The sequence below is a fragment of the Euwallacea fornicatus genome, chromosome 15 (assembly GCF_040115645.1).
Source record: "Euwallacea fornicatus isolate EFF26 chromosome 15, ASM4011564v1, whole genome shotgun sequence".
Taxonomy (NCBI): domain Eukaryota; kingdom Metazoa; phylum Arthropoda; class Insecta; order Coleoptera; family Curculionidae; genus Euwallacea; species Euwallacea fornicatus.
Window position 1 is genome coordinate 897,953 of NC_089555.1, and position 21,375 is coordinate 919,327.

The following is a 21,375-nucleotide window of genomic DNA, read 5'->3' on the forward strand; positions in this document are numbered from 1 at the left end:
TCAAGAATAGTTTCTAGATTTGGAATAAAATTGAAAATATTATTAAAAATGTTAGTTAGATTAAACACTGCCCCGTTTATTGTTTAGAAACCCAACAAATAAACTAAAAAAATAAATAAAGAAAAAATCAACCGTGACTTGTTAGGGCACGTTATCTACATTATTTACATGAAGTTTGTATGTGACACTATTAAGCTTCATGATTTACAACTAATAATACAGTTCAATATCGATATCCTTTTTTATTTCCGATCCTAAAAACATATGTATCCTTCTCGAATCATTCACCAGCTGTCCCTAAAGTCATATGTTTGCTGTCAATTTTGACATCTTATTGGCATTTCGTTCCTTTCTATCCTCATACCTTAATTGAGCTTTCTAACCAAATTTTAAATTAATTGTAAATAAAAAATTAAATTATATTAACAATGGACGACGCTAAGACCGTCTGGGTGGGCAACTTGTCAAACCAAATCACAGAAGAATTGCTTTACGAACTATTCCTACAAGCAGGTCCAGTCGAAAGAGTGAAAATTCCAACTGACAGAGAGGGTAGACAACAGAATTACGGTTTTGTCACTTTTAAACATGAACCCTCAGTACCTTACACCACCCAGCTTTTCCAAGGAGTGCGGCTTTTTGATAAAACATTAAATATTCAGCCAAGAAATGGAGGACCCCAGCGAGACAAGCAGGATATGTCTTTGCACCAAGTACAAAGGAGTTTTTCATATCCTGCAGATGTTTCTAATGCTTTCAGGCAAAATGAGCATACAAGGCATTTATAAGTCAATTGCAAAAATCACAAATGATCTTTCATATGGATTTTGTTTAGATATGATCAGCAAGGGGCCAAAGAATCAAGCCATAACATAAGTGATTTAACGAAAATGGGAAAGGCTATGAATATTAACCAGAACTACCAGGAAAGCGGTAATGACTATGACCATGGAACAAACCATCGTTTCCAAGGCGAGAAACACTTTAACAGGCATACAAGTTGGCAAGGAGGTAAAAGCAAGAGGGACTATAATCACTCAAGGTTTGAGAATACATATGACAATGATAGGCACAATGATTATGGAAATAATAGAAATCATAGAAATAACTCTAGTAAAAGGAACTTTGGTAGGAATAATGGGAGAAGAAATCAGCGGAATTATTGAGGTGCCTTGACTTGAAAAATCTTAATATTAGTTTTACGATTTTTGTATTAGCTACAAAGACGTTTATTTTTCTTACAAATGGATGAAAGCCTGAAAAGAAAGCACATTCACTACATTTACGTTTTTATTCAATGCAAAATTGTGAATAGTTATGTATAGCAGGAAAACAAAACTACAAATAAAATCATTTTAAAGAGCACCTGACCAAAACAAATTAAGATTGCTATTATTATCATTGAAAATGTAATTAAAAATATTTACATTGGTACATATTTTAGAGGGTGAAAATCTATGCAATGCAAAATTAATATCGAGTTCTGTTATTTGCAATGCTACAACCTAGCAAACAGACCTTAAAGATAAATATAAATAAAAGAGAAAAAACATTAAGTGGCATAATATAACGAACTTACGATTCGAGTGTGCGCGACCACGACGTATTATGAAATTAGAAAAGTAGTAACGATTTTTCAACTCCCGCGATTTTGTCGTCTCACTAACACTGAGCAGTCTTCCAGGAACAACGTTTTTGGGTGTTCATCTCAGTTTCAGGCGCAAAATAAACACCTATGATGAGCAGGTTTCTAAATTTACGCGACTCGAACCTGAAATGAGCAGTGCTACAACTAACCATATTATGATGTAAAAAAATCGGTTCACAGAACCAAGACAGTCCATCGTATCATTTAAGCTCGGGCAGCTGACCGCCCTTAAAATTCTTGACTACTTCGGGAATCTGTACACGTGTCGAGTCCGGTTACGCAACGTTTCGAGAGAACAATGAAAAACAACTTCCCTTTCTCGCACACCACACCGCAAACGAAAGGTAGTAAACACTGGTTTAAAATTAAAGAAAAATCTTTTCCTCCTCCCCCACTAGATAAACATCAAAAAGCAGTATTCTCTTCCAATGTTCGGCTCTAATTATGGCCGAGAGACCCACAATTATTGGAAGGCGAATAAAGGTCTCAGATGATCATCTATTAGATTTAGGCGCTCGTGCCATTAACCAATTGTTCTTTTGGTTTATCATTTCGTTTGGAGGGAGGAGGCCTGGTGTTGGACCGGGGTTTTCCGCTAAATGGAGTAGCACCGTTTTGCTTTGGGATGTTATTGCTAGCAGGCGGAGGGTCGCTTCCTTCCGGAACTTCTGTATGGTTTGGTACTGGAGAATAAGAATGTAACCATAAGTGTGACGCTTTTGCTTCAGTGATTATGGATATAGTGGGAATCGGATCGGATAAAGAAAGTCAGCCATAAAAACCTACGAAGCGCTGTATCAAATCTCGGTACAAGTAAAAGCGTCCAAATTTAGTACATGTATCTTTCACCATCTCTACGGAATCCGATTCCCAAAAACAAAGTTTAGCTCGGGAATTTCATTTGAGTTCAAACTTACTTGCTGGTCGAGGGTTGCCACTATCGTTTCTAGAATCCTGTTCGTATAGCCTCTGATCGTCCCGTCTTAGAGCTACTCTGCCTGTCTTCCTCCTGCGCCTACCTCCAATGGGTCGACTGCCGTTCTCTGGCCATGCTCCGCCTTCTTGGCTTGATACGGATTCTACATAAATTCAACAAAAATAAGAAAACTCCCCGCTGGCTCAATATCAAGAATAACCTATATCAGCACTGGACACCTCTTGACTATCAAGCACAGTCTCTTCTTCGTCATGGTTTCTGCGTCTATCATCTCCACGCCTGAAGCCATCACCTCTCCGGCCCCGCCCTCCAGGTCTAGCGCTTTCGTACCTGTTCAGTCCCCTACGATCATTCACTCGTTCATCGGCAGTGTCGGGTGTTTGGTGACGTGAACCTTTAAATTTTGTTATGAACAGAAATTTAGACTGAAAATTCGTAAAAATATGCAAGAAAAATAGCGACTAACATTGGAATTACGGCAACCCTTCGAGCGTTAAAACACCGCTTTTGTCAACGCGCTACAAATCCATAGAACACCGCAGAGGCCACTCAAAACCCAGAAATGTGTTTCCTTGAAAGGGTACCTAAGTCCAATGCCGTCCGATCAACGAAAAAATAACCAATAAAACAGCCACATCATGGTTTTTTAATCAATTTATATTTCTAAAAAAGTCTTTCACAATTTAAAGATACGACACATTTGAGAGCCAGTCTTTTAGCCTAATTCTTACGAATTTTTTGGCAGAAGTCGCCTTTTGTTGTTTGTATTAGTCAGGACACCCTCGGTTAAGCTCGCTCCCGGTTGTATGTGTGAGAAGTCAAAAAATCATTGCCAATAACGCTTTGTGCGCAAACAACCGTAGACGAGGATGTCCTTATCAATAGTGTTGATTTAGCAAATTCACAAATGGCACATCTCAAACGCTATCTAGAGAGAATTTCGTTGTTACAATTCGCTCTTGCTAGTTTAGATTATGAAATTCCTAAGGGAAGAACTGCACGGTGGCAACCCTCCTCGGGATAGCGTTGGAGATTTACAAAGTGTGACGGGACATGGCCTGGTTACGTACCCTTCCAGCAAATTTCACGTATTTTTAAGTTAACAACTGAGAGATACCTATAAGCCTCTTGGGGTTTACTAACTCTTTTATGTGGATACGTCGCGCCCTAACAGCACAAACGAAACCTTTTTCCCAATCAAATCAAAATTCATTCTATTATCCGAAACGAAGATGGCTGTTAAAACGCGACTTGCCTAAATACTTGACGATATAGATTATGAGGAGATGCAGATATAAGCCGAAAAGTTGTAAGTTGTATATTTTACTAGGCCCTGCAAATTGAACTAGCGCGACTGGGCCTTGTGGCTAACACCTGCACCTGACCTGTACAAAAAGCCTTGAAAGTTGACAATAGTTCCTTATTATGTTTCCTGTTGCGAGTAAACTGTATAGGAGAATTTAGCTTCGAGGGCATTTCAACGAAAGCCAAACTCTACCACACGTGGCTGCAACGACTAAGTAAAATAGTTACATTAAATGCTACACTTAATACAGCAAGTAAAATAACGAGATGCAAACGAACTTTAAGGATTTTCCTTGGGAGTTACCATAGAACTCCCAAATTTATTAGTTTCGACGTGGGGAGGCATTCAATGGTTTGAGAGTTTTAAGCGAATCATATGCTCATTATACCTCTACCTCGCTGACGCTGACGTATTGTCGATATATGGGTAATTCGCCTTCAAGCCTCGACAATAACTCGTTGAGAAGCGACAGGTTTTAGAATATAACAAAAGAAAACCTACCTCAACGGACCACTATGAATTCTAAATTAACTTAAAACACCGCTGACCAGACGTTTCTTACTAGTCTAAAACAGCTATGGATTTGTAACGGTTGCGATTGAATCAAAAACAAGTTATTAATAAAAAAACACACGGAATGAGGGCTAGTAGTTTGGCAATTTTTTTTTAGCTATCTTAGTAAGCTGGTCAGCCCAATATCGTATTAATAGTTATTAAAAGCAAAAAAAATTAGGGAAAGTATGACGAAAAATAATGCAATATTGTAATATTTACAATAATTGTTTTCTACCGCGGTAGGTAGAATAATCACGTACAAGACTGGCTTGTAGGACCCAGCTTCTTAAAAAAAAGAAAACAAAAAAACAACAACAGAAAAACAAGTGGAGTGATGGTTAGTAGATAGACAAATTTTTGATTCACCTTAGTAAGCTGATCAGTCCAGTACCATATTAATAGTTGTTAAAAGCAAAAAAGGAAAAATATGACGAAAAATAATTCAATATTGTAATATTTACAATAATTGTTTTCTACCGCGGTAGGTAGAATAATTACGTACAAGACTGGCTTCTAGGACCCAATTCCTTCACAGACCTTGAGCGCTTAAAAGTCAGTCGAATATATTAAGATAGTGCAATTGGCAAAGCCCGAGTTCAAAATCCCTAATCCAAATAAAAACGTTACATTCTTTGAAAACACGCATAAAAATACCTCGTAAATCGTAAAAATGGTACTGCGGCTTCTTTTCGGTACATGCTTTGAAGCAAATTCAAAAAGAAACCATCCAGCACCGTTATCAGTGTTAAGTTCCTCAAGACATGATTAAAAATGAGTCGTCGGCCGGGTCAGTCTATTAAATCGTTTTGAAATTACGCATTCGTGTGGCTCTGACATGGGAGTGACACGGGGCGAAACTGGCGCTACACAATAATCATTATTAAATTGGGATGCTGAGCAATGACGCGTAGTATTGAACATCTCGACTGGGATTCAATGGGAAAATCTCGACAATTTCGGAGCACATTCTCCATTAAAGGCAGGAGCGATGGTCCTATGCACGAAAATCCTATACTACTCATAGTAAAAAATTTGGCCCTTGATTTGGTGATCGTAATAAGGATTTCTCATTGTTGTGACGACGGCAAGCAGATCAAACAAAAAAGAAATGTGCTACATTGATCATCATATTATGCCTCACTAATTACTTTTGCTTTAATTACAAAATAACGTGGCAGGCACCGTGTATGCAAGAAAAAAAATTATTTTGGAGTGAGTTACATTTGTTCCTGTGAACGTTCCCCACACCAACAATCAAAGCGAAAAAATTCGCCCCAGTTTGAACATCTAGATTTGTTGGTGTGTAAAACTTTCAAGCCAGAATGACCGTAGCAATTATTTACATGACTTTTGTTGCGAATTAACTCACATGAGTAAAACTCTTTGACATAACATTTTTTTGTCTGGAATAAATTGACTAAGGAATTCCCAATGTTTTTCATAGATTTAAAGCTATTCTGACTATCCACATTTTTGGTACTTGAGGGCACACGTTCATATAAAATTATTTGCTTGTTTCTTGATATATAACAGTGTTTAGCCTGATATTCCTGAAGTTATAAAATTGTTTTCTATATCCCTATATATATATATATCGGAATTCTTAACTGGGACACTCTATACTATATCAGTTATGCACACTTTTAAGAGCTCATTAGTTTTCGGCATAAATTACCTCACTCCTAGACTATATTTTTAGCAAAAATTGGACCACACTATCAAGAGTTCCCACAACCCATTTTTAAATTCGTTTCGCCCCTAATAAAAATGGCAATTCCCTATACAAAACCACACGTTAGACAAGAGACAGAGGCGGCCACGCGGGCGTCGTATGTACCCACGGGCGGCCGCAACACGAAGCTGAGCCACGGCACATTTCAGCCGAACTATTTACGCATCACTTGCGGTCGCCCGCCGGATCAACCGTCCGACCCCGCGCGCTACCCCCTCTCGGGATGCGTCCGTTAGGCGTGTAGCCGCCCCTCGGAATGGGCTTATTGCGACCTGGCCGACTGTCAATGTTATTATAGTCCGCTTGGGACTGTTGCGTACCCTGCCCGTAACGGTCGCCTTGTCTGGGGCCGCCACGACCTCTTCCACCTCGACCGCCTCTGGAACCTCCTCGGGGTCCACGACCGTCCATATCGCTACTGTAGCCACGATCCGAACGACGCCCACTCATGGACAACGACTGCATCGAGCCCAAGTTGGAACCGTGATGGATGCTGCGTAGTTGTTGATCAATTTCTAGTTTTTCTTGGCGCAACTGTTCCACTTCCTAGTTGGGTGGAACAATTTGTTAAAACTTGAAACTTGCGTGCTTAGTCAATTTACCTTAAGGTGAGCTAAATGATACTGTAAAAGCACTTTCGCGTTGGATATACTCTCCACTGTGCCTACAAAGACAAATGGGACCTGCCCTTCTTCCCGCGGAATGGTGGGCTGAGGCTCGTTATCACCCTCAATTTTAACCCTCACCTGATTGGCGAAACCCTATTTTAATTATAGGCTGCACAAAATGCATAAACAAAAGCTTACCACTCCGCTCTTGTCAACAATTTCTTGGATAATCCTGCCATTCTTGCCAATTACTTTGCCTACTAGGGTTCTGGGTACCTGCAGTGATTCTTCACTATACTCAAGCATAGACCTAAAATTATAAACATAATTATGTAATTTGTGCTTGGCTCTATCAAACAGAAATGGCTATAAATACCTCGCTTTTTTAACCGCCTCATCAGATTCTCCATAAATTTTGAAAGTACACGAGTTTTCCTCTAATTCGATGTTCGTAATACCCTCAATTTTTCTCGCTTGTTGAATATTTGCCCCATGAGCACCAATCGCCAAACCCATTAGATCTTCCTTCACGTGAAACTCGTCTGAATACCTACCCAACCCAACAAAATTCATATTATAATAGTTCCACCTTTCAATATTCTTATAAAACCTTACCCTCCAATTGTGGCCAATTTAGTACTTTCCAGTTGCCTGGCCGCCTCTTCCGTTCTCTTCAACAACAAGACTTTTTGAGAGAGGCTTCTGAAATGCATGTCCTGCAAAAGACCCGCCCGCTTCTGACTGGTCTCACAACTAGAAATTACCACCAGCACCGCCTTCTCTGGGTTGTAGAAAATACGACCGGCACCTATGCCCTTAGCAAACTCTTTATGAGTATCCTTTTTGCAGCTACAAATGAATAGTTTAGGGCAAATTCCTTAAACGGCAACCAGTTACTTACTAATCCCGAACATCCTCAGGTACCTCAATTTCAAATTTGTGGAACATGCTTTTGTCGATTGGAGGGTTGGTATTCTTTTGCCTAAGTCGATCATTGCTAACAATTTCCGTGTAAGTGTTTTCCCAGCCGAGGTATTCCAACACATAGAAATCACCTTTCATCATCTACATAAAAAAATTTCATGGTACGTTTCCAACAAGGCATACAAAAGTGTTTAAATACCTTAATTCGAGCTTTCCACCAACCATAACCTTCTTGGTTGTTTGACCTAGAGAAAACTTCGACTTCCATGTTTTCGGTGAACTCCACTTTGACGTCACTGGCTGCGGGTGGTAACCTAACTTCTTCATAAGGAAACTTTGAATCGGGTTGCCACCTAATGATATTTTAATATTGAGTACAAGAAAAGCCTATATTGTTGACTAAACAGATGTCACAATGCTTCAGAAAGCCATGGTTTGAGGTAAAATGCATGCTTTCATTAGGAAATTATTATATTAAAGTCAATCAAAATATTTAGATAGCTTTTCAGATTAGTTTTAGAGAACGCTTGTTAGACAATGCAATTTTAATTATTTACAACTGCATTATACAAGTATAAACAAAAAAAGAGATAAAAAAAAAGACCATTTGCACAACTCTGTGTACAACTTTAAACAATAAAAGTATAGTAGTAATTATACGGTATTTATTTTTTAATATATAGTTCAAACATTTTTTACCCTGAGGTGTATTATTTTAGAAATAATGTAATAAGAAGTGAAACGTGTTTACCTTTGACCCTTAAAATAAAAAAATTATCAAACAAAATTATCATAGTTTTGAATTTCAGTGATGGTATATACTATGGTTGATGATGTAATGTCATGTAAGCAAGATGACTTCATGCATACATTTAATAGCATTTTCAAGCAAATTGATATTTTTGAACTGATTTTTTATGGGATTGATGTTTTTTGTATGTTATTTAAGAGGTACGTGAAAATATGTAATTCCAGTTAGCCATTTTGCCCAATCAGAAAAGCACATAATTTTGAACTCAATTATTAGCAAAGTCTAAGAAGACAAAGTATATGTTCAGAGACATATCTCACAGGCAAATTTTAAAAATATTCCAATTCATCGTTTGAAAAAACCATAGGATAATAAGTTTTACGGAAAAAGTCCGTTTTTTTCTAACATTTATAATAAAAAATAAAAACATTTCTAAACTTTGACACCCTCTATTTTACTTATTATCATTTTCACTTTCAGTTAAAATAAGGAGCAAGAGTGCCAATATGTGTGAAAACACCTGATACTAGGCAGTCAAATGTGAACTGTTTTGACAGGAAACAAATTTTTTTCTGGCTTGACAGAATAATATAAAAAAGTATGGGAGGTCTTCTTCTAAGAGCTGTTTAGACCAAAGCATAGATGAAGCCTGCTGGACTGAAATATGGAAGTTTCGGTCCCTACTTCAGGCCACACTCTTTTTGACATTTTTCAAACCACATACTTTTTCTTCTTTAAATGGGTCAATGAAAAAGTAATGTCATATAGAGATAAAAAAGAGAAGCATGATATATTTTCAATTTAAATTATTTATAAGCCACTTTACAACAGTCAAATTATAGAAACCTTGATAGCTTTAATGGGAGTATAATTTATCTAAAAATAAGGGCGTAACTTAATAAAGATGTTTTTTATCTAACGATTTTATAAATACTACATTTACATACTGAATTCAATAGCAATACTCCACAAATTGCAACATGAAATTTAGAAAATAAAAAGCATAAACTTACTCATCCTCAAAATGGATTAAAACTCCGTCATCGAAAACATCGAGAATGAAGCCCTGAAATAGAGAGAAAACGCTATAAATGGGGCCCAGTGTGATTGTAATCCGATACTGCTTGGAACATAACCTTGTGCAATCAGGGCCTTTAAACGACTTTTCACTGAAATTCTTACCGAAAATCAGTGAAACCCTATTTCTAACACGCGAAATGGGGTACAATTCTTTATGTTCCTGGACACATGGACTGTATCACGCCCTGTCAAACGGCCATGGCGTCAAAAGAACCGCGTTCGCCCATCGGGAAATTGTAAAAAATCTTGACGGAAAAGCAAGTGAACCCGCAAATGGCCAGTGAAAATCAAAGCTTAAACATCGGCAAGCCGTTCGCGGACCCTTTGAACACACTTTTTAATATACTTTGTGCAATACCGACCTTATAAAGAGTTCCATTTTCGCCGACAATTTCCACAGCAAAATCCTCCATGTTGGTTTCTCTTTTCGTTGAGGAAACAGCCTTGAGCTGTGAGGTCGCACGGCTGGCGCTCTACGTTGAAAAAACGAAGATGACAGAATTAATGTACAGGGCCGTATTAAACTTGCACAGTCTTTTTAGTTTTATCCATTAAAGGTATTAAAGACATAATTTCAAGGAAGGTTTGATTTAAAATTTAAATAATACGAAAACTTCTGTATTACTAAGCGTAAAAAATCATTTTTAGCTTAATTTTTGCGAAAAGATTTTTTGCTACAACACAATATTTTATTTTATCCAACCCTGTCGCAAAACCTCTCCATTGGATAAGCAGGTGCCCGTTTTACCGGCTATTTTAATAACAATTGATGTGACACTGACGCTGACAGTTGCTTGAGGAAGGAAGTATTTTGGTCCTTTTAAATAGTAAATATCAAATAAAGGGTGATCATTAAAAAAAAAAACATGTTTAAATATTAAAAGTATGCCTGAAATCAATTTATCCGTTGATCACATGATTGATAGTAAATAGTCGATTGTTCAATCAACGCTCTACATTTATTGCTAGCAGCTGTGAGTTCCTTTTTTCAGTGATCACCCGTTATAAACTTTTTAATCCAATTTTTATAATTATTGCTTTAAACGTGTTACCGACTTTAAGTTATATTATCCCAAATCCTCAGTGTCTCTAAAGATGTCAATATCACAGGCCAACAATGTCTAGCGGTAGTGATTCAGAAGAATTTTATGATGCAGAAGATAACACTCCCATCAGCTCAAGGTACAAACACCTATTTATAAATCATTCCTAATTTTAACAAATTATACTCACTACTAAATATTTCATAAATTATTATCTAATGTGTAGAGGACTTATTAACACTGACACTTTGACAAACAATTTTCAACAATAGAGACAATCAGGCTTTGCAGCTGGTAACTTGTAGGTATCTTGATCTTTATTATGGGGGCAGGAATTCAGGAAGTTTCCAAAGGATTAGTTTATCTTCATGCCACACAAAAGAGCTCTAAATAGGTGTGTATTGAATTATGGGACGAGAGAGAGAAAGATGAGAAGTTGCTTGTTGCACAGAAACATTTGGTTAAAATAGCCAAGAATGTTAAGCCTGTTTCACCAGGAATAACTTAAATTAAGTTCAGACTTTGTAGATACTTAGTTCTTTATTTTTACAATAATAAAAATCATTATCTGCATGCCAAGTTCCATATTTTACCATTGAAAATTGTCCTCAAAACATCACAGATGCTCACAGTTTATCACCATCCTTTTTAGTTTTCTAGTAGTGATTGATATGTTTTACAAATTTCTATTACTCCACTATCATGAAGTTGTGATTTAAATTGTCCTATTTATTTTTTCTGCAGAAATAAACCCCGAAAAGCATCAGCCGAAAGTCTCACCAAGAGATCCAGCTCTGTACCTAACTTTCTAGATAATAAAACCAACAGACCATCAAACTCTCAATATGAAAACGCAAAAAGCTTCAACATCAGTGAAGATCGTCATGTCTTTCTTGCACCTCAAGCTTCCTTAGTACCCCCAAGCAGCAGAAAAAAATTCCTGGGTAAGTACAATCTTTCTGCAAAGGTCCTTGTCAATTATGTACCATGTAGAGCTCAGAGAAAAACTGCAGCGTGATGATGAAGAAGGTTGTGGCAACGTTACTCCACCCAGTCAAACCTCTTCAGTTGAGGGTGTTTTTGCCACTGCAAGCAAAACATCGCATCCTTTTCGGATCATTGAGCAAGATACAGTCAGCTTGCAAAGCATAAATTCTTTAGGGCGGTTAATGAGAGTTATCAATAATAATGGTGGTATGGAGTTTTTCTGTTTGTCATATCTGGTGAAGTCAAATAGGAACTTTGTAGATAATTCAAGGAAAACCATGTCCATCTCTGCCTTGTCATCCAGTTCTTTAGATTCAGAGTCAACGCAAAGTTCAAAGAAATATCCCAGCACTTTTGCTCTATCTTCTGCAGGTAAACTACATGAGAAAAAAACGAAGGTGAAGCAAAGTTATTATTGTGTGATGTGCTGTAATAGGGGTGCAAGGGAATGACACAGAAAAACCTGTTCCAACTAAAGTTCAAGAACCAGACGTTGTCGCTAGTAACAAAGTGTCTAATGCGCAACTAAAATCAACGAGCAATGCGCCCGTGGCACCTCCAAGGCGCAAGAAAGGGAAGGCTCCAAAAAATCCCCAGACGTTAACAGTATGTCTACTTAATTTTCCCTCTAAATAGCTCAAAGAATTACCTCTTATTCCAGAAATCTGCTTCCAGTACCTCTTTTCCAATTCAGACCGAGCCTCCACATACTTCCACTGCTGTCAGCACCATTGAATCGTTAACTCGAGAAATTGAAAGACTTCCTTCAATATCCTCAATAAAATCCCATAAATCAGACAAACTTGTGCCTCAACATTCAGATGACTCAAAGAGCTCTACTTTAAGAAGTGGACATTCTTTGGACATCACTCAGGTAAGGTACAACTTTCAGTTTTCTTCCCACACAGTAAAATTTAACCGGTAATTCTGTTTTATGAATTACTAGGTTTTGGTGCCTGGTTTTAGATTGAGGAATTCATTTGAATTGTCAGGGGTACGTTTGTGGATTTAAGTATAATAAATATAAAACAGCCGCAGCCTTATCTGTTGTTGCATTGAAAGCTTCATTTGTCATGTTTCGGTTCGTTTTAGCATAAAATAAAACGTATTTAAACAGTGAAAGGGTCAGTATTGTAAAATATGTTTGGCTTATTTCTATTGGCCTCAGTGTGGCAATTGGTCTCAAAGCTTTTCATTCAAATCTGTTCTTTACAGATTTAAATAGGTTTATTTTTCATTCATAGATTACCAAGGGCCATTTCGTGGTTAGACCCATGGATACTGAGAGCTTGAAAGCGCAAGGCTATGCCTACGTTCATAAATCAGCAATATGCGAGCAACCAGCAACTACATCCGTGTATGAAAGGTGATACACTTTTTTTTTCATTGTTTCACATCTTTCCATCGGCTTGCTCTTAGGCCTCTACCTGCGGAGGTGAACTCTAGTGGTAGCAGTAAAAACTCGAACAGAAGCAGCCTGGGGCATTACAGCTTGGGTCCTCATAGGTACAATTACGATCAATTTAATGCAACTGTAAGGTTTGAAATAAAATTTTAGGGGAACTCACCAGTCCTGCAGTCGTCAGAGCTCGAGGGATCGAAGAAAGTCTGCAGGAGATGAAAACCTCTTGTGCCCCAGCAATCTGAAGGTCCGAACCCATACGGATTCAGGGAAACAGCTGTCAGACTTAGAGATTTTGGAGCAAGTTACAGTTTTAAATTTAGATACTGGTGAGTAGTGAGGTGTCTGTTTCTGTTTATGTTACCTTTGATTGTCTTTCTTTTTCAAGAGTCGTATCTTAAAGAAAAAGCTTCGGGTAAGATTGTTGTACTGGTGTTCAACTGCTTTAGCGATTTTCACAGTTGTGCTCAAATGCGAGTGTATTTCGACACTAGACACCACTCTTTTTCTATTAGCGTTATAAATGCACTAACAGACAAGGGTTTGACTAAGCGAAATTTATAAGTTCCCTAGCTTGGCCCTTCAATAAGGCACTAAATCCATATTTTTTTATATCAACAATGTACATACGAGCGTTTCCAATCACCCACATGTGTAAATAATAGTAGCTCGCTCCTATCCGGCATCTTCTAGGCGAACGGATTCCGCTAAGCGTAGCCGAAGACAAACTGCCTCAATGCATCAACCCTCTAACCCTGCACATCATGAGATTAACTTCCGAATACCTCAGTTCTTCCAGAATGGAAAAGGATAAGGAAAGTGACGAGGAAAGCGTCGATATCAAGAAGTCTGATATTCCTATCGTTGACGACACTGAGCCTGGTGGTAAGTGAAATCTAATGGATCTTAAGTCGATTTTGGGGTTTCACTCCACATTTAGGTATGAGAAAAAGAACTGCCAAACTAAAGCGCCTTATTGGAACAAACGTGAAGAAAGCAATGCACAAGGCCAAAAGTATCGCTCAGGAAGTGTCCCATGCACGACATAAAGAAGACGTAATTGATATTGTCGATAATGTACATCCTGGAGAGCAGAGTTGCAAGTTGAAGGTTAAATTTGAACAAAAACGAAGAGCCCTTTCATTAAAATCCTCTTATTTCAGGCCTCAAACTCTCATAAAGGCCCCTATGAGTTTGAGAAGATCGAGCACTTTCAAGAACTAAAAGATAGCGAATATGAAGGATCTATTTGGTGTATGAAATTCTCCAGTTGCGGGCGTTTGCTGGCAACCGCAGGGCAGGACAAGATTTTGAGAATTTGGGTTGTCAAAGATGCGTTTCCATTTTTTCAGGTATTATTAAATGTTCACTTCAATTTTGGGTCTTAATTACAACTTAGTTACATTGTGGCTTAACAGGACATGCGCACAAAATACAATGCAGAGAAAGTATCTCCGACTCCTTCCCAAGAATCTTTGGCTTCACACCATTCCACCGATCATTCCAATATAGCCGCTTTGGAAAGTTTGAGTCGAGAAGAAGCCAGTCGCCTAGTCTTCATGCCCAGGCCGTTTTGCACATATTCTGGACACACTTCCGATTTGCTAGATGTGTCTTGGTCCAAAAACTATTTTATATTATCTTCCAGCATGGATAAGACAGTCAGGTGAACGGCTTTATTAATGTCTTTCACAGAATATAGGGTGGTCAAATTTTAAGTGTTTTGCTGACAAAGAATGCCCTAAGGAAATGTTAATAAAATATGTTTCATTTTCCAAAATTAACAAAAAGCAAAAAATGATCCGTATTTTTCTATTCACCAAATTATCAATTCAATGTAAATAAGTTACATAAGTAATAAAATTTAACGTCTTATGTCATCATGTCGAAAAGGTTAGTGAGGCAATAAGGTTTATTATTTTATAGATTGTGGCACATATCGAGGAAAGAATGCCTCTGTTGCTTCCAGCACATAGATTTCGTTACCGCCATAGTATTCCACCCTAGGGACGATCGGTACTTTTTGAGCGGGTCGCTGGATGGTAAGCTGAGGCTGTGGAATATACCCGATAAAAAGGTGGACGAAACTATAAAAAAAGGGGGCAATGATGTATAACTATGATTGTTTAGGTCGCCGTATGGAATGAAGTGGAAGGAAATCCGAAACTGATTACTGCTGCAAATTTTTGCCAGAATGGGAAGTTTGCTGTAGTTGGAACGTACGATGGAAGGTGTATTTTTTACAGGTTGGAAATAGTCATAGTACAAACAGAACTAAACATCTATTGTATGTTCATGGAAGAATACATAGTATATAAAATTTCGTTTTAGCACGGACCAGTTGAAATATCACACTCAAATTCACGTAAGATCGTCCAGAGGGCGCAACGCCGTTGGACGAAAAGTGAGCGGAATTGAACCTATGCCTGGAGAGGATAAGATCTTGGTCACCTCCAACGACAGTAGGATTCGCTTGTACGATTTAAGAGATTTGAATGTGTCTTGTAAATATAAAGGAAAAGGTAATAAATAAAACACAGTAAATATAATACAAACTATCCGAAAATCGTTAGGATATGTAAATATCAGCAGTCAAATCAAAGGGAGCTTTAGCCATGACGGCAAGTACATAGTAAGCGGTTCGGAAAACAGGGATATTTATATCTGGAAGACCAATCATGATTACGCAAAATTCTCTTCAGTGAGACGGGATCGCAACGATTTCTGGGAAGCGATTAAAGCACATAATGCCGTGGTAACTTGCGCAATATTCGCTCCCAATCCTGAGGCCATAATAAAAATGTTGGAGGAGAATCAAATTACACATTCAACGGATAGTGGGGATGATATTAATAAGGTACTCTTCCTTCTAAAAAAATATTTTTCTTATAGTATCTATTTAAGGTTGAAGATCCGGTGGTGGAACAACATACCAAAGGATGTAGCGGTTATGTGATGGTGTCCGCGGATTTCAATGGGTGTATTAAAGTTTTTGTCAATAAAACCAAACCAAAGCATAGTTCATTGCCGGTTTCGGCCATGGCGTAATTGCTAATAGCGGAACAGTATACAAATAGTCATCTACATGTTCTCAAGAGCAATAATAATCTGTATTTTGTTTTATTTCTGGTGTATTGTGATGATATTAATTTAGCGGGTTCTAATGCTGTAGTACGAATAATGAATTAAAGCTAAAGGTGATATGTGATCAAGTGTGAAATGTGCATAATTGTTGATATTAAAATAAAATTGGATGAAGAGCAAATGCGTGTTATGTCTTCACAAATCTGATTCACCAAATATAGTGGCTACTGGAACAAAATACCTGATGGCAAATTTTTAATGAAGAAATAGTCTATTCTTCATTCAGCAAAATAACATTTTCTAGATCCATTAAATATTCTTTAATGCCAAAATAAAATAGAATGAACTATAATTTTTAATCACAAACTTTTTCTGGACTTTTTGACCAAGATCTTGTGGTTGCTTCTCTTTCTTTAGGCACAGACCAGGACTTGCTCCTACTCCTTCTCTTTTCCTGCTCCTTTTGGTCTGGCAACCGTCGCGGGGTCATGAACTTAGAAGTTTCCAAGGATTTTTCTCTTGACCTTAAAACTGAAATTAGTGACGCTGCATTTCACCTAATTTAGGACATCATTCACCTTGTCCTACTCCTCCTCTTCCTAACGTTTCTAGAGGAGCTTTTACTTCGAGATCTTAGATCTTTAGATCGAGAACGTTTCTCAGATTTTGACCTACTACGATCTCTGCTCCGGGGTCTGTAATTTATTTATTTAAAATTAAGTGAGATTAATCCATTACAAATTACAATTTGAATTAGAATAGGAAAACTCCTTCATTGAATTACCACAATTTCCTACCTTGATCTACGATGGCTTCTAGAGCTACTTCTGCTATTCCTATCATGCCTCCTATCAGGCCGCCATTTAGACCAAGAGCGACTACGAGTTCTTGATCTCCTCCTTGAATAACTACGACTTCTCGACCTTGTATAAGAGCGATTTTTTCGTGAATTTCTTGGGGAATACGATCTCGACCTGAAAGTTATAATTCCTCATTAATATTTATTAATAATACCTAATCTCAAACATGTCCTTGCCTACGTCTGTCATCATGCTGATACCTGGGTTTGCTATGATAACGAGTAGAGTATTCCTCATAAACCTCTGGAGGATATGGGACTCTTGGGTTGAAATTTCCACCTCTGCCTCGCCCTCTACCTCTTCCTCGACCTATATTTTACTTTACTTTACACATTTTTGATAATAAAAGTCATATTTCACCTCTGCTCCTATAGACAGCATAAATATCAATATCTGGATAGATAGAAGTTCTAAATGGAGGGTACATAGACATAGGCTGATATGGGGAACTGTACATTGGAGGAGGGACCGGCGCATGCCCACCATACATTAATTCTGTAGGATGATGCCCTTGTATTGAGCTCGTGTTCCTCCAATGATCTGAAATATTTAGATTAACTTGGTATTGGTTTTATATGCTGCACAGTCTACCAGAGTTGTCATCTGGTGATAGGTCTGAATCAGAGGAATCTGAAATTTTTTTAGGCTTTACTCTCTCTGAAAGAATACTCTTTAACATAGCTCTGCCCTTGACTGCATTATGTAACTTTTCCTTTTGGTTCAAATAGTCCAATTCTTGAATAGTTTTCAGTCTTCTTAGCTATAATCATTTGTAATACAATATATGCTCTAAGAAATTTGGAAATAATGGCAATATGTACCTCATCTCCTCCTGGATCTGGTACATTATAGTGATGTATATCTCCATCATTTTTCTCCTAAAGTAAAATTTACTAATCTCCTGAAATAAGACGGTTATTACATCTCACTTTAATCCTCCTAAACAATTCTTCAAGCAATCGAATAGCTTGCAATTTTCTTTGTACTTTGACCAACTTCTTTTCTTCCTTGGCAATTTTCTCGTTGATCTCATCAGAGCCAGTTATCTCCAACTTTTTCAATATTTTTGCCTTGCGTTTTTCCTCGCGCATTCGACGACGTATTTCCTTTTGCGTTTTCAAATTTTCTTCTTTTTTTCTGTAAAATTTACCTTCAATCTCAAAACAAATAATTAATAAATATTTGTAATAATGTAAAAAAAATTGCAAGTGCAAGAACAGAATTTTAAAAAAATCTAAAATTCAATGTGGTGTCCATAAATGTAGAAAAAACTATTTTTTACCATCACTATCAACGAAACTCCCTATTAGAAAAACAATAATTAAACAATCTATAAGACACCCTCCTGTTCCATATTAAAAGGTACAAACCTCTCAGCCTCCTCTTGTTTCTTTTTATCCTCTAAAGCTTTTCGATCTTTCTCTTCTTTTTCTTTTGCCTTTTCCACTAATCTATCCCTAACAATTTCCCTTCTTCGAATGGAGGCATCACTAGAAATCACAAAAATGTTAGAAATTGCTATAACTAAAAAGAACTAAATTATGATAAATAATTAAACTTGCTTACCACAAATGCTTAGTTTTATCAAAATCAACCCTAATTTCAACTTCTGTATATCCATCGTCATCTTTATGCACCAATTTTTTATCTCGGAAAAAATCCATTGCCTTAGTAAAGCTGATGTAGTCCTTGAACTGAATGTAACCTTCAAACCATTCCATTTTTTCAAAGCAAGAAAATTTTAGTCCAGAAATGTGATCTTTCATTTTCTTGCGATATGGGTCACAAATTGGGATATCCACATAACGAATGTTACCAAACTTTTCAAAAACTTTAAAGAGAATTTTTTCTGCAAGAAACACATGACCTTATTTTAAAGGGTTCAATGATATTGAGTGATACTTACCTGAGGGCGTTGCTTCCTCATCATGACTCAAATGGGTTGGTACAAACCATTTAGAAGGAATATTCGAAATATGCATTGTATCAGGCCGTTCTCCAGCCTTCATTTCATCCATGTTTTTAGCTTCAGAAAAGAAGGCATCCCACACTCTACGGTTGGGGAACTCAGAATGCCATTCTGCAGCTTTAAGCCTCATCATCTCAGCAAAATCTTTTAGCTTGATCATTTTGTTATTCAGCTTGCTTATAACCCATTCTAGCTTAGAACTTTTCTCTACTTCGGCCTCGAATCTAACGAATTCCATGGTGGTTTTAGTCACTTTTAGGAGGCTGAATTCATGGGGTTTGATCACTTCCTTGATTTTATCCATAATCTCCCAGTGGGAGATGCTTTTGCCCAGTTTCTTCACATTGGGCAGTTGCAGGGATATGTTCAGTTTCGCAATGGGGCGTAGGTAGAGCTGCTGCGGCAGGTACAGAGGTTCCAATTCGGACGTATTGGGACATCTCTGAAAAACATTCATAATTCGAACTTTCTTCTTACCTTTTCAGGCATGGGAAAGTCTATATTATCAATGCTTTTCAGAACTTGAAACTTCCCTTTTTTTTAGCGACACTTTTCCTCTATAGCAAAGACAAACAGAACACTGAAACCTAGCGCTTTCAACCGCAGGATACTGGAATTCTGGATAATGGGTAACGGGAGAGGAGCGGCTGAACGGGGTTTTCAACCGATGTTGCCATTTACCACTCTATGACGATTTGCGTGTCAATGCCAAAGCAAGAGATCCAATGTCATTTGAACAAGGGTTCGTTCATATTGCTGAATTTTTTATACTGTCCTGCACTGAACCCCTGTTTATCGCCAAACTGATAGATTTAAATATCAAGGTGTGGCATTAAATCCTTTAAAATTTAAGACTTGCTAATAGTTTTAAGTGCCTCGGAGATAAGTAGTTAACTAATGATAATCTAGTAATGAATATTCTTGAAACACTAACCCTACCCACCATTCTGTACTCCATTCACCTCTAACTGTTCTACATCCAAAACTAGTGAACGCAATCAATCCCTGTCACTGTCACTTAATCATCAAGACTAGCGTTTATGCTGGATCTTTTTCGAACACACACGGGTTGTTGCTACTAAACGAGAAAGAGCATTCAAAACGTCTGTGCTTCTTTAACAAAAAAATAAGAAAACAAAAACACCTGGAACAATCAATTTTGGTTTTGTAAAAAGAAAATAATGAACAAATATTTAATTTTAAACAGGATTTATTAGTTGATAACTATTAGTAAGTAATTCCAAAAGTGCTGTAAACGCGACTTTCAATATTCACAATAATGGGATGTTGCTGGAGTTTGCTTAATTTATTTTGCAAAGATGATAGCTCATTACAGGTAAACAAATTTATTGTAATTATATACATATACCCTTACTTTGCTTTGTGTTATCACACTCTAATATTACTAATTAACTTCTGGTAGAATGGAGAACCCAATGAGAGAACACACCTACTAGTAGATCCAGTATCAAACAACATAAATATTCAAAGAGTGAATAGGTAACCCCTTTAAAACTTTCAAAAACTTATGTTACATTCAACTTCCTTTACTTTAGTGACGACCTTCTAAGCAGGAACTCTAATGATTTGCCTATAAAGACTGACGAACAATCTGCTTTAACCCGAATACTGCAAGAGACAGCAACGTAAGGCAAAAATTGTTATTTTTCCTCTCTGTAACCAATACTTTTACATAGGAATGTTATCGACGTAGCCGCTCTAGATTCTCATAACTTGCAGCAACATGAGTATCTTGAAAGAGTAAAACAATACAATATAAAGGTGCAACAGGTTCTTGGAGCTAATAGGAATCAATTGGCAGTGAAACTGAAAAATTGTGTACTGCAAGATGTGGCGCAGCCCGAAAAGATACTGGGAGCCGATCTAATTGGTCCTGAAGATGTTGCATTGGTAAGTTGTGTAAGCCAGTGTTGTGGTATCTATATAATCAATTTTTGGGGGTTGCAGATTAATTCTTCCTTGGAAGCAGCTGTAAGTGCTATAAATGACATCAATGTGGACCATAAGGAAGACTTGGTGGTACCATTTGGATTGGGGTTAAATTCATAGAACCAGCTTTGTTTCATTCATTTAGTTTTTACTGCATTTGGTGAAATAGTTGGAACATATCATTTGAATGCCTTTTTGTTGGGACCCTCAAAGTTTCCAGTTGTTTCACTAACTGTGAACAATGATTGTTTCTGTAAATATGATACTGTTAAGATTGATGTTATTGTATTATAAGTATAGCATAAGAAGGAGTAATTTCTAATTTTGTATCTTAAAAAAAATGTAAATTTCTCTTATATTTGTGAATTTGTATAAACCAAGAAAATCTTATATTTACCTGCTATAGTTACGAACTCGCTAATTTTACCTCTAGAAAGATTATCAGATTATTATGTCTAAGATTTGTGTGATTATAGTGAACAGTTAATAAATTTATTTACTTAAGTGAAGTTTGTTTTTACCGTAATAAAGGCATAATA

At 37.2% G+C, this 21,375-nt stretch overlaps 5 protein-coding genes across 10 annotated transcripts; 3 read left to right on the forward strand and 2 right to left on the reverse strand.

Moving 5' to 3' along the window:
* Nucleotides 1–350: 350 nt before the first annotated feature.
* Nucleotides 351–1,380, forward strand: LOC136343586 (RNA-binding protein 7). Its single transcript, XM_066290402.1, has 2 exons — nucleotides 351–778; nucleotides 836–1,380. The coding sequence occupies exons 1-2, from the start codon at nucleotides 429–431 to the stop codon at nucleotides 1,164–1,166; spliced, it is 681 nt and encodes a 226-aa protein (XP_066146499.1). The 5' UTR covers nucleotides 351–428; the 3' UTR covers nucleotides 1,167–1,380.
* Nucleotides 1,278–10,810, reverse strand: Fmr1 (synaptic functional regulator FMR1). Of its 2 annotated transcripts, none has more exons than XM_066290395.1 (13): nucleotides 10,775–10,810; nucleotides 9,904–10,014; nucleotides 9,475–9,527; nucleotides 7,910–8,063; nucleotides 7,688–7,851; nucleotides 7,402–7,635; nucleotides 7,163–7,336; nucleotides 6,985–7,096; nucleotides 6,781–6,924; nucleotides 6,499–6,724; nucleotides 2,785–2,979; nucleotides 2,566–2,727; nucleotides 1,278–2,331 (listed from the first exon to the last, which is right to left on the reverse strand). In XM_066290395.1, exons 1-13 carry the CDS (start codon nucleotides 10,787–10,789, stop codon nucleotides 2,156–2,158), a joined length of 1,920 nt encoding a protein of 639 aa, XP_066146492.1. In that variant the 5' UTR covers nucleotides 10,790–10,810; the 3' UTR covers nucleotides 1,278–2,155. The 2 variants fall into 2 exon arrangements, with proteins under 2 accessions (XP_066146492.1, XP_066146489.1); XM_066290392.1 differs by having other exon boundaries at nucleotides 6,781–6,939.
* LOC136343577 (WD repeat-containing protein 44) lies at nucleotides 10,279–16,238 on the forward strand. Of its 5 annotated transcripts, none has more exons than XM_066290385.1 (21): nucleotides 10,279–10,368; nucleotides 10,626–10,723; nucleotides 11,329–11,528; nucleotides 11,578–11,778; nucleotides 11,833–11,943; nucleotides 12,008–12,177; nucleotides 12,233–12,445; nucleotides 12,518–12,565; nucleotides 12,816–12,937; nucleotides 12,991–13,077; nucleotides 13,130–13,302; nucleotides 13,362–13,388; nucleotides 13,667–13,858; nucleotides 13,914–14,083; nucleotides 14,137–14,325; nucleotides 14,392–14,639; nucleotides 14,900–15,050; nucleotides 15,104–15,219; nucleotides 15,305–15,495; nucleotides 15,547–15,830; nucleotides 15,878–16,238. In XM_066290385.1, exons 2-21 carry the CDS (start codon nucleotides 10,659–10,661, stop codon nucleotides 16,019–16,021), a joined length of 3,102 nt encoding a protein of 1,033 aa, XP_066146482.1. In that variant the 5' UTR covers nucleotides 10,279–10,368; nucleotides 10,626–10,658; the 3' UTR covers nucleotides 16,022–16,238. The 5 variants fall into 5 exon arrangements, with proteins under 5 accessions (XP_066146482.1, XP_066146483.1, XP_066146484.1 ...); XM_066290386.1 differs by lacking the exon at nucleotides 10,279–10,368 and adding an exon at nucleotides 10,375–10,515; XM_066290387.1 differs by lacking the exons at nucleotides 10,279–10,368; nucleotides 13,362–13,388 and having other exon boundaries at nucleotides 10,375–10,723.
* A 124-nt stretch (nucleotides 16,239–16,362) lies between these two features.
* Xe7 (A-kinase anchor protein 17A) lies at nucleotides 16,363–19,586 on the reverse strand. The gene is made up of 11 exons (XM_066290390.1): nucleotides 18,824–19,586; nucleotides 18,484–18,766; nucleotides 18,288–18,407; nucleotides 17,847–18,054; nucleotides 17,739–17,795; nucleotides 17,509–17,677; nucleotides 17,278–17,457; nucleotides 17,094–17,226; nucleotides 16,855–17,031; nucleotides 16,636–16,752; nucleotides 16,363–16,581 (listed from the first exon to the last, which is right to left on the reverse strand). Exons 1-11 carry the CDS (start codon nucleotides 19,341–19,343, stop codon nucleotides 16,413–16,415), a joined length of 2,133 nt encoding a protein of 710 aa, XP_066146487.1. The 5' UTR covers nucleotides 19,344–19,586; the 3' UTR covers nucleotides 16,363–16,412.
* Nucleotides 19,587–19,942: 356 nt separating this feature from the next.
* Nucleotides 19,943–21,340, forward strand: Lamtor1 (Late endosomal/lysosomal adaptor, MAPK and MTOR activator 1). The gene is made up of 5 exons (XM_066290403.1): nucleotides 19,943–20,222; nucleotides 20,310–20,386; nucleotides 20,443–20,532; nucleotides 20,584–20,797; nucleotides 20,855–21,340. The coding sequence occupies exons 1-5, from the start codon at nucleotides 20,166–20,168 to the stop codon at nucleotides 20,954–20,956; spliced, it is 540 nt and encodes a 179-aa protein (XP_066146500.1). The 5' UTR covers nucleotides 19,943–20,165; the 3' UTR covers nucleotides 20,957–21,340.
* Nucleotides 21,341–21,375: the final 35 nt, after the last annotated feature.